The sequence below is a fragment of the Gymnoscopelus microlampas genome, assembly GCF_963454915.1.
Source record: "Gymnoscopelus microlampas genome assembly, chromosome: 6".
NCBI classification, from domain to species: domain Eukaryota; kingdom Metazoa; phylum Chordata; class Actinopteri; order Myctophiformes; family Myctophidae; genus Gymnoscopelus; species Gymnoscopelus microlampas.
The window spans coordinates 4,358,991-4,371,483 of NC_139943.1; the positions used below are offsets into that span (position 1 = coordinate 4,358,991).

Sequence of the window (12,493 nt, forward strand, 5' to 3'; positions counted from 1 at the left end):
TCAAGTCTCAAGTCTTTAGCGTTCAAGTCAAGTCAAGTCTCAAGTCTTTGGCATTCAAGTCCCAAGCAAGTCCAAGTCTATTTTTTATTTGGTCAAGCAAGTCTAAAGTCATCAAAATCGGGACTTCAAGTCAAGTCGAGTCTCGAGTCTCGAGTCCAAGTCCCCACCTCTGGAAAATATAACACTTATAAAGAAGAAATATGGAGATACAGGTGTCTGCACAACAGCAACGATACAGATTAAAATACAATAAATACAATAACATAAATATAATACATCAAACAATATAATACATTCTACAAAACGATGTATAATCATCTTATTTTTCTATGTTCTTCGTTTTTGGAGGGTTTTTTTCTTGTGTTTTTCGGCTTTGTTATATAGTGTTGTGTCTTATATTTAAGTGTGTATGTGTTGTCTGTGTGGTTGTTTGTTATGGAAAATAACTTGAACATCTGAATAAAAAGAGTTTATTATAATAATGATAATAATAATAAGGGTAATAATAACAATAATAATAAAAACATACAATAGACACACAACAGTGCTTTAGAATGTGTCTTTATTGACAACATGAATATGAGCATTATGGAAGCTCTTTAATGTAATGCTACCAGGACCAGTGGTGGAAGAAGTACTCACATTTTTACTGGAGTAAAAGTACAAATACCATTTACAAGTACAAGTTACAATTTAGACATTAACACTCTCATCCACAATGACTTACAAGTGTAACCACAATGTAGAAATACTCTGTTACAATAAAATACCTGCAAAAGTACAGAAGTATTGTCATGAAAACATACCTACAGTACTAATTATGTAAAATGGTCAATTTCCCTATTTGTCACATTTGTCAAAATGTGTCAAAATCTTTTGAAAACAGCAGATCTACAAGATCACAACGCGATGCATTGCGACACGTTGTGAGCTTGTAGATTGTAGCTATTTTGGAAGAGCCCAAGTCTAAAATAGGGCTTGAATGGTTAATGTATGATTTGTATTGATAATGTTAATCTACAAAGTAACTAGTAACTAAAGCAGTTGGATAATTGTAATGGAGTAAAAAGTATAATATTTGCCTCTGAGATGTAATGGATTGTCACATTAATATGTATTTGGCTGCAGACCCCCATCTGAACAGATTTAGAGCCAGAGACCCCCATAAGAGGAGATTTGAGATTTAAAAAAATATTACACATTATTATTTTTAAATAGCAGATCTACAAGCTCACAACACATCACTGCGAACTTGTAGATCTGCTATTTCTGAATAGTGAGTATAAAATAGTGGTGATTGTTGTTATTATTATTATTATTAACTAGACCATACCCGGTCGACACATCCGTGGGGGGATATGCGCACATGATCTGGCAACCCGGGAGGCAGTTCGTCCCATAGCTGGGCAGCCCCGTAACCATGGCGACAGTGTTTGACACAAAAACGCTAATAAGAAGCTGAGATTTGGTGAAATTGAAAAACGGGCTTCACAGTTAAGTTCAGATGGTAATGGTCAATGGCTGTGTGCAAAATCAGAGCAATTGGTCCAGCCACTGAGGAGAACCGGGTTGTGACACCTACTCACCACTACGCCCTTCACTACGCCCTTACTAGAATTATAGTATTAATAAAATAAAAGTATCTCTAAATTGTACTTAAGTAGAGTATTTGAGTAAATGTACTCAGTGAGTTTCCAGCCGTGTCAGTAGCAGTGTTACATAGAATAGAGCAGAAAACCACTGAATGTGTTGTGATTGTTTGTGTTATCAAAGAGCCCCCACCCACCACCAGGTAACCTCATGTCTACTGTGTCTCCCTGCTCCATCTCTACTATCACTCCATTAGATATGTATTCATAACCTACATGATTATTCTGTCCATAGTTAGCAATGAGTAGCTGATTATTTTTATACATGTAGATATGTACATACTCTGATGATCCATGGTTAGCTGCATTGAATCTGAAGTAATAAACTCCTTTCACTGGAGATCGAAAAAAACCTAGAACAAAGACACACACACACACACACACACACACACACACACACACACACACACACACACACACACACACACACACACACACACACACACACACACACACACACACACGTTAACGCTTAAACGCAGTTAATTAAAACACAATAATTTGATGACCAGTGGACCGGTAGGCGGCGGCTCCGGTAGGAGACACAGACCCTTCACATAATTAACTTCATCACTTAATGTAAAGCTCATTAACATAATTAACTTCATCACTTAACATAATTAACTTCATCACTTAATGTAAAGCTCATTAACATTATTAACTTCATCACTTAATGTAAAGCTCATTAACATAATTCACTTCATCACTTAATGTAAAGCTCATTAACATAATTCACTTCATCACTTAATGTAAAGCTCATTAACATAATTCACTTCATCACTTAATGTAAAGCTCATTAACATAATTCACTTCATCACTTAATGTAAAGCTCATTAACATAATTCACTTCATCACATAATGTAAAGCTCATTAACATAATTCACTTCATCACTTAAAGGACGACTTCACCACTTTTCAACCTATCTTCATATAATAGGTCCTCACTAATGCTCATGATAAAATGATACAATTTTTTTCTATTTGGTCTCTGTCTCATAGAAGGGCTGTGGACAGTCCAGAAACCTGTCTACCAGTGACATCATCGTTAGGCATGATTTTTTTTCTCCAAAAAGATTATTATTTTTTTATTCAGATTTTTATAAAGGCGAGAACAATGGGATATATTATTGCATTGCAACTTTCCAGGAATACAAAGCCTGCATTTTCTATTAGCTTGTATTCCCCATCGATGATGTCACTGGTAGACGGGTTTCTGAACTGTCTACAGCCCTCCTCTAAGACACAGACTGATTAGAAAAAAAAATTACCATTTTATCATGAGCATTAGTGAGGACCTATTATATGAAGATATGTTGAAAAGTGGTGAAGTCGTCCTTTAATGTAAAGCTCATTAACATAATTCACTTCATCACTTAATGTAAAGCTCATTAACATAATTAACTTCATCACTTAACGTACAGCTCATTAACATAATTAGCATAATCACCACCTACCTGTAGATGTATTGTAGGCGTTGCCGATGTTAGTGAAGACCTTCTTATAAACCAGAGTGGTTTCAGAACTAAATGGTCCAACCCATCCATCATTACTCAACCCAGCAGAGAAGGCCACCTTTGGTTGGTCTGTCAACACAGGAGCATTATCACATTATTATATGATTATAAAAACATAGATTATACTATTATCACATTATTGATATTGTTAAAGCATATATTGTACTATTAATAATCACATTATATGATAATAAAAGCATATATTATGCTATTAATTATGATACTATTAATATAATTATAAAGTTGTTGTCGGGCAGAAACCTCATATATCCATATTTCAACTTTTTATGTTTTTTTTTATGACAAATTAATGCCCTACTTCATCATACAAGAGTGTTGCAAAAATAGTGAAAATAGCAGATCTACAAGCTCACAGTGTGTGTGGCATGTGAGCTTGTAGATCTGGTATTTTCAATATTCTAAATTATTTTAAAAAATAATAAAAAAGGATTGGTTTGGATCCATTTACAGCTGACAGTGACGATAAAAGCATATTTTACTATTTATTATCAGTTTATTTATAATGATTATAAAATCATTATATTATACTATTAATTATCACATTATATATTAACATATCGTTGTTGTCCGGTAGAAAAGCATCTCCATATTTAGACTTTATATATATTTTAAATGAATGCTTTACTTCATCTAACAAGAGTGTCACACAAAAATAGTGAAAATATCTATAAGCTCTTTGTAGATCTGCTATTTTCACTATTTTAAGTGACACACTGTGAGCTTGTAGATCTGCTATTTTTGAATAGCTAACGTATAGATGGATAAAGTGGTTCAAATGATTGTGATGCTATAGAGCATTGGTTCTCAAAGTGGGGTCCAGGGACCCCCAGGGGGTCCCCAGCAAAATGAGTTAATATAGCGTCACAATCATTTTAACCACTTTAACAGATGTTAAAGTGGATCTACAAGCTCACTATGAGCTTGTAGATCTGCTATTTTTGAAAAATTCCCTGGCACAAAATATGTTTGAGAACCATTGCTATAGGGGGTCCCCAGCAATAGTAGATAGGTTTGCTTTTGCTGGGGACCCCCTTGAACCCCCTCAAGGACCCCTGGGGGTCCCTGGACCCCACTTTGAAAACCACTGATATATAGGTCTACGCCCATATACAGGTCCATTATGTGTGGAGTTTTGTTGTTTGTGGACTTTTGTTTTACTTTTAGTAAATAAACATTCATTCAGTCTTATGCATACATGAAGAACCGTATGTCTAGAACCACCGATCACACCCATATGACCAGTGGTGGAAAAAGTACTCAAATGTTTTTCTTAAGTAAAAGTATCAATACTGCAATGTAGAAGTACTCTGTTACACATGAAAGTCTGAAATTCAAAATGTACTTGAGTAAAAGTTACAAAATGTACTTAAAGTACCAAAAGTAAAAGTACTAAAATGTTTGAAAATAGCAGATCTACACGCTCACAACGCGTCACAATGCGACGCATCGTGAGCTTTTAGATCAGCTCTTTTCAAATAGCCTAGGTAGAATACGGCTAAAGTGGTTAATATATGTTCTATAATGTAATATATTTATATATCTGCAAAGTAACAAGTAGGCCACTAAAGTTTTCAATTAATTGTAGTGGAGTAAAAGTACAATATTTGCCTCTGAGATGTAGTGGAGTAGAAGTAAAAGAATACCTCAAAATGGTACAGTACAATACTGGAGTAAATGTACTTCAGTACTTAGTTACTTTACACTGGGTATGACCATATATGGGTGTACCCAGTGTTGTGTTCTACTTTTTTTTTGAAGGTATACTATGATTATTCCCTGCCTCCCACAAAATGTAAAAATTGCACGCGCGCTTCGCGCGCGTGCAATTGTTCTTGAGGTGTGTGTGGCCCACAAAAATATTTAATGTGAAAATTTTCCGCGCGCTGCGCGCGCGTGTGTGGCCCACAAAAATATTTAATGTGAACATTTTCGTGGCCCACAAAAATATTGAATGTGAAAACAAGAGCAACGCTGGAATCGACAGGCTGGTTTTCCTTATTGAGTGTAGTGTCAGCAGATGAGAGTAGCTCCAATCGGAACCTCACCCTCCGCTGTATACATAGCGGAGGGAGAGGTACTATATGGGGCTACAGATGAGAGCAGAGAGAGCGATTCTGTCCGGGACAGTGGCCGTGTCTCTGCCTCTGGTGCAGCAGACGGAGGCTGTTCTGGAGACGCATCAGACGCGCCTGATTAAAGTACTTCATTAGTATTCGCGTCGTTGTTAATGTGTGAATTCCGTCGCAGCCATTACTTATCACCTCAAGAACAATAGCTTCACACTTGATAAGCCATCAACTCAGAGTTAGCCCACATTCTTGCTGCCCCCCCTGCCTTGGGCAGTTAGCGTATCACAGCGTATCACAGCGTATCAGATGCGCTGTTTTGAACAGTTTTTGAAGGTATACGATGGCGACGAAAAATAATCTCAACGTGTACGCCGTACACAGCATCTGACGGTAGAACACACCACTGGGTGTACCCATATATGGGCATATAGTGATGACATCATGGATCTCCATATGGGCATAAAAAGGAACAGACAGACAGACAGACAGACAGACAGACAGACAGACAGACAGACAGACAGACAGACAGGCAGACAGACAGACAGACAGACGGGTACAACAGGTATTACATAACCAGGTGGGAAATACATTTACAACTTTTATATTTGATAAACATACTTACTGGACAGTTCCGATACTTTGTCCTCGATGACAGTCATCCTCGTTTCTACAGCGGACAGCCGAGCATCATGAGCTGAAATCAATACAACATGAATATTAAATTAATACAATATGAATATTAAATAAATAAAACATTAACATTAAATCAATAAAACATTAACATTAAATCAATAAAACATTAACATTAAATCAATACAACATTAATAAAACAATAATATTAAATCAATTCAAAATTCATATCTAATCAATACAACATTAATATGAAAACAATACTACATTCATATTCAATCAAAAATGCTCCTACATGTGGATTATATGGATCAAACATACAGTAAATAACTTGATGAAAACATGATCAGATCAACTGAAGGAATTACAAGTAAAGTAAGGCATTTTTCAACACTGTCCTCTCATACATGCATTGACTGAACAACATTCTGGTTTAATTACCTTCACTTTCTGTCTTCAAGTTCACCACCTGGTCTTCAGTGGTACTGAGTCTGGTCTGTATGCTCTGGACCTGGTCTTCAGTGGTACTGAGTCTGGTCTGTATGCTCTGGACCTGGTCTTCAGTGGTACTGAGTCTGGTCTGGATGCTCAGGACCTGGTCTTCAGTGGTACTGAGTCTGTGCTGGATGCTCTGGACCTGGTCTTCACTGGTACTGAGTCTGGTCTGGAGGAGTTCAACCTGGTCTTCAGTGGTACTGAGTCTGGTCTGGATGCTCTGGACCTGGTCTTCAGTGGTACTGAGTCTGTGCTGGATGCTCTGGATCTGGTCTTCACTGGTACTGAGTCTGGTCTGGAGGAGTTCAACCTGGTCTTCAGTGGTACTGAGTCTGGTCTGGATGCTCTGGACCTGGTCTTCAGTGGTACTGAGTCTGTGCTGGATGCTCTGGATCTGGTCTTCACTGGTACTGAGTCTGGTCTGGAGGAGTTCAACCTGGTCTTCAGTGGTACTGAGTCTGGTCTGGAGGAGTTCAACCTGGTCTTCAGTGGTACTGAGTCTGGTCTGGATGCTCTGGATCTGGTCTTCACTGGTACTGAGTCTGGTCTGGAAGAGTTCAACCTGGTTCTGGCTGGCAGTCAATTCGGCAGCCATTTCTGGAAAACATATCACAGCGAAAGATTTTAAACACATTTCATCCTGTACCTTTACACATTCTTCAAGCTCCATTTTTGGCACAACAAGCATGTTGCCTCTTGACCATTCTAACCAGCATTTTATTTTAACATACCTTCCATCTCATGTTTGCTGATGGCCAACACCAAGTCTCTCTGCTCCTTGGCTTCTTCCTCTACGTTCTTCAGCTTCTCTCCCTGTACTACCACGGTGTCTCTCAGCTCCTGGACTTCTCCTTCACTGGCTGTCACCTTGGCCTCCATGGTCTTCAGCTTCTCTCCCTGTACTGCCACAGTGTTTGCCATGCTGTGCACCATGTCTCTCAGTCGATTCACTTCATCCCAGAGATCAGGTTGTAAGACGGTACCTGGTTCTACATTGTTGTCTCTCTCATTGAGCGCTCCTCTCTCCCCCTGAGCTCCAGCCTCAGAGAGACACAACAGTAGAACAAGCAAAGCCCCAGCAGTCTTCATTCTGGAACAGAGTGACTGAATACTGTACGGTCCAGCACGTCTTTTATACTCTCCCTCCTCATAGACTAGCATTGGACACGGCATGGTGCCCAGTGGAAAGTTAATCTACAAGCTGGACCCTAAATAAAGTCAAGGTCTGAGAGCGCCAACATGTGGTCCACGATAAGAGCTGGCATGGCTGTACGTCCTGGCTCTGGAAAGAGCGGCTGTGAATATATTCAAGGTAATCAGCTGTTATTAATGCAATAAACGGCGTGGGCTTGTTCTTCTGCTGTCATGTGAGGACAATGAGGTTAGAGTGTTCACTGACTCGTTCACATGATGCAAATGATCACTTTAGAATAGACTGATATTTATTCGAATGATCACTTTAACATAGACTGATTTCCTCAATAGACATAAACGTTTTAATGTTTTCTGTTCATGCACATGTTCTCTGTCTAAGGGTGTTTGTGTGTCAAGTCTAACATTTATTCTCCCTTAAGACCTTAAATTCTACCTTGAGTTTACTACTTTATTTTTTTAGATCCTTTGGCTGCAAATGTTTTTCTATCAGGTTTTTGATTATATTTTTTTAGGCTCCAGTTTGCCTCCCAGTGCCTCTATGGTGCCTGCTGCAGTATGTCCTCTCCTTCTTTACATATCCTCCCAGTGCGTCTATGGAGCATGCGGCAGTATGTCCTCTCCTTTTATCCTTGCTGTCAGGTGGAAACCTCATGTCCATAACTGCTGCTTTTTAGCATTCAAATTCAAAAGTAGCAAAACATGGCCGATCTGCAAGGTTGAGCTATTTTTGCTACGTTTGTGTGACCCTGTAGCATGACGGGGTAGGGCATTATTTTATGAAACAAAAGACAAAAAAAACATAAAATAAAAAGAAGTTGAAACACGGAGATAAGAGCTTTCAGGATATCCTTGGTTCTGGACATGGTGTCATAGTAAGAGAACATTCTGCACACATCAGTGAAAATAGCAGATCTACAACCTTCATTCACAACAGATCCACAAGTTGTGAGTGTTTTAAGATCAGTTATTTTGAGTGAAGAGACTTGGTGTGAAGGAGAAGGGGTGTGTGTGTGTGTGTGTGTGTGTGTGTGTGTGTGTGTGTGTGTGTGTGTGTGTGTGTGTGTGTGTGTGTGTGTGTGTGTGTGTGTGTGTGTGTGTGTGTGTGTGTGTGTGTGTGTGTGTGTGTGCGTGCATGAGCAGCAGTGGAAAAGTTGATGTGTGTTTTTAGCTGAACTAATCTACGTATCAGTGTTTAAATATTAACATTTGTTCCTGTGTGTGTGTGTGTGAGAGAGAGAGAGAGAGAGAGAGAGAGAGAGAGAGAGAGAGAGAGAGAGAGAGAGAGAGAGAGAGAGAGAGAGAGAGAGAGAGAGAGAGAGAGAGAGAGAGAGAGAGAGAGAGAGAGAGAGAGAGAGAGAGAGAGAGAGAGAGAGAGAGAGAGAGAGAGAGAGAGAGAGAGAGAGAGAGAGAGAGAGAGAGAGAGAGACTTAAAATACTAAAAGTTTATTCAAAGTTATTTTATAAATCTGTATGTATTAAATGAATGCATCTTCTGTATCAATAGAACATTATGTAAAACTATGTAACACAATGTCTATCTCTAAAGTCGTAGGCTTAATTTAAATCTGGAATGTAATAATAATAAAATAATAATAATTATATATAGCACAAATATGTTAATTGAACCAACAGAAACAGATTACAATATGTATTCAATGTGAGAGTTGCATTGACAGACAGACAGACATAACAATAACAAAAATAGGCAAGTTAATGGAACAGTAGGTCTGCTACATATTATGTTTAATAGCTGTGACTTTGTTTTAACAGGATATATGTGGTGTTTGTTCCAATGATACTGTCTGTCTGTCTGTCTGTCTGTCTGTCTGTCTGTCTGTCTGTCTGTCTGCCTTCACTGACATGGTTTTTCATTAAAAACGATATATATATATTGTTATATTATCATAAAAGTATTAGTGTGTTGCCAATTATTTGGGGGCACACATAACCTCAGGACCCACAGGTTGAGAATCACATGTTGAGAATCACTGAGCTATATAGTCAGTCCTTTCCTCTGCAAACAATACAGTTCCACAGCTCACAACGTGTCGCGATTGTGAGCTTGTAGAGCTGCTATTTTCAAACATTTTAGTACTTTTAATTTTGGTACTTTAAGTAGATTTTGATGCCAACGTTACTTTTACTCAAGTAACATTTTGAACACGGGCCTTTTACTTGTAACAGAGTATTATTATATTGTGGTATTGCTACTTTTACTTAAGTAAAATATCTGAGTACTTCGACCACCACTGACTGAGGGGATGGAGGGGGAATGAAGTCAGGATATAGGTAAATCCTGAGTTTATAGGCCTACTTGCATTGGGCACCGGAAATAGCAGATCTGCAAGCTCACAACGCTTGGTGATGATGACACAGTGTGAGCTTGTAGATTGGTTATTTTTTGTGTAACGGTTGCAAAACTACATTACCAGGCTTAACATGCAACTGCTTTAGACTAGACAGGGTGTGTACAAAGAAAGCACATGCAAAAATCAATACACAAACCAGGGGAGATATGCAGTCATCAACCAATCCTGGCCAATCAACACCAACTTTAGTTTGGTTTAGTTAACTTCAGTTTATTTTAAAAGCCATAACACAAGTTAAAACGATTTGAGGATATAACACAATCAAGCCCAGGACTTATTTCCATTGTGGTCCTCTTACCCATAACAAGAATAGAGCACCGAAGTCTGAAGTCATTTACACATCCTACCTGGTTCGCGGTTTTCCACCCCTGTTCTGAATCCCCATAGACCAGTGGTTCTCAAACTTTTTCATGTCAAGGACCCCCAAATGAACACTTATTAGCCCGCGGACCCCCATTTGAAAAGATACATTTTAAGGACCCCCAGTTTGACATGCATTAGGGCTACGGACCCCCATTTAATGGCATTTCTATCTCTGGGACCCCAATTCATGTTGTAAAATCAATGTTATCTTAGAGTGTACAAATGGAACTGTTAGGGTCCATTTGGTTCCATTTGTGCACTCTCAGAGTTACAGACCCATAAGGGTCCATTTGGTTCCTATCCATCATTTAGCTGGGGACCCCCTGGAACCCCCTCAAGTACCCCTGGGGGTCCCCGGACCCCACTTTGAGAACCAATGCTCTACTCAATCCCATTTCTTCTTTCTTGTTTTCTTTGTTGTTTTCTGTTCAGTTCCTGTGGCAGACATCAAGGCGTTGTTAACAGGTAAAGACTGTCCTCACATGAAGGAGAGCAAAGGCAAACAGACCAAGGTGAGCAACAGTTCCACTCCCTCCGTTCTCCATAGTCACACGGCAAGCTATGATGACTAATACTGACTATATTGACCATTTCGCTCAGACAAAAACTAAAACATTTCAGTTCACTAAAATATGACTAAAACTAAATGGAAATGTATTCAAAAGACTATGACTAAAACTACATCAACACATTTGCTGTGAACATGGACTCCCACCTAGAGCTCCTGTGCAGTTTGTAATAACAGAATGGAGTTTTACCACCCTGTGTGATAGCAGAATGGCCGCCCTGTGAACATGGTCAATGATTTGCCATAGTCCAGTATGTGTCATGATGCAGCATATCGTATATCATGTCAGTGTGACAGAAAATGTGTGCTGTGATTCATTGTTGTGGCTGTAGCCTTAAACCCCTTTCTCTTCGTGTGTGTGTGTGTGTGTGTGTGTGTGTGTGTGTGTGTGTGTGTGTGTGTGTGTGTGTGTGTGTGTGTGTGTGTGTGTGTGTGTGTGTGTGCGCGCGCGTGTGTGTGTGTGTGTGCGCGACCCTCTGTAGGAAGTGCTGGATCTAGCTTTCAGCATCACGTACGGTACGACGTGGAGGAATACAGCCTCAACTTCATCGCCTCGTCCAGAACCGACGTGAGTCCAGTTCCCTCAAATAATCAAGCCTGTGTCCTTCCTTTATTCTTTCTTTCTTTCCTTCTTCCATTCATCTAATTACCTGCGTGGGTATTCAATGTATTTATTAGTTTTCTTTTTACATCCGATCAGGAGGATGGGCTGGTTAGTTACCTGATGGAAATGAGCATTATTCCATATTGACACAGCTCTGAATGTGATACACACCTGCCCCCTGGTGGTGTAACCTAAGAACACACGTAGATGATTTGCCTGTCTAGCCCATCAGCCCATTCAGACCTGAGGCCGATTCTTACGAATGTCTTCTAACAGTTTCCTGAAAAACCTATGTTTCTATATCAGTGGTTCTCAAACTTTTTCATGTCAAGGACCCCCAAAACGATATGTATTTGACCGCGGACCCCCATCTAAAAATACTTTGTTCCAGGGACCCCCCCAGAAGCAAAGATTTGAGTTAAAAATGTTCGCTTTGAAAGAATATAAATATATTAATTTGCACAAATTTTCTCGATTTAAAAAAAATAGCAGATATACAAGCTCATAGCGCGGCACTCGGTGCCGCGCTATGAGCTTGTAGATCTACTATTTTTGAATAGCCAAATTGTAAAATAATGCTTTTTAGCTAAAAATCTAAAAATGACACAGGTTCTTAATGGTCTAGTATGAAGAGAAAGAGAAATGGAGTTGATGTGGAAGTATTGTTGGAAAGGGTCTGGGAGGTTGGCTCGGCACTCTGATAGTTAATGTTGTAAATGAAGAATATACATGTTTGGAGGATGTTTATATTAACGATAGTTCACATTTTAAGATGTGTGAATAGAGGTGAAGATGGGTCCCTAAAACTGCAGGTGCCGAAAATGACAGAGATGCGTTCCCGGTCTTAACTCTTAACCCATTGATACCTGGAACGCATCTGTGTCACTTTAGATGTCTTTGGCACCGAGTGCCGCGCTATGAGCTTGTAGATCTGCTATTTTTGAAAAATCGTGAACAAATATTTTTTATATTATTTTCAAAAAACTGTTAGGATTTAGATTTTTTTTAAGAATCGCCTCAGGTCTTATAAACTGACAGAGTTTTTTTTTGTTTTGT

The 12,493-nt window shown here is 39.1% G+C and overlaps 2 protein-coding genes across 2 annotated transcripts in view; one reads left to right on the plus strand and one right to left on the minus strand.

The window, feature by feature from the left end:
* Positions 1–12,493, minus strand: part of LOC311047414 (cerebellin-1-like) — an 878,463-nt gene that overhangs the window by 58,984 nt on the left and 806,986 nt on the right. The gene's annotated exons all lie outside the window — the stretch shown is intronic.
* Positions 1–12,493, plus strand: part of LOC311047838 (engulfment and cell motility protein 2-like) — a gene marked incomplete at its 5' end in the record, with an annotated part of 69,326 nt that overhangs the window by 53,312 nt on the left and 3,521 nt on the right. The window contains 2 exons of the mRNA XM_084060789.1: positions 10,698–10,777; positions 11,316–11,401. Of these exons, the coding sequence (XP_083916915.1) occupies positions 10,698–10,777; positions 11,316–11,401 (166 nt within the window). The remainder of the gene's footprint in view (positions 1–10,697; positions 10,778–11,315; positions 11,402–12,493) is intronic.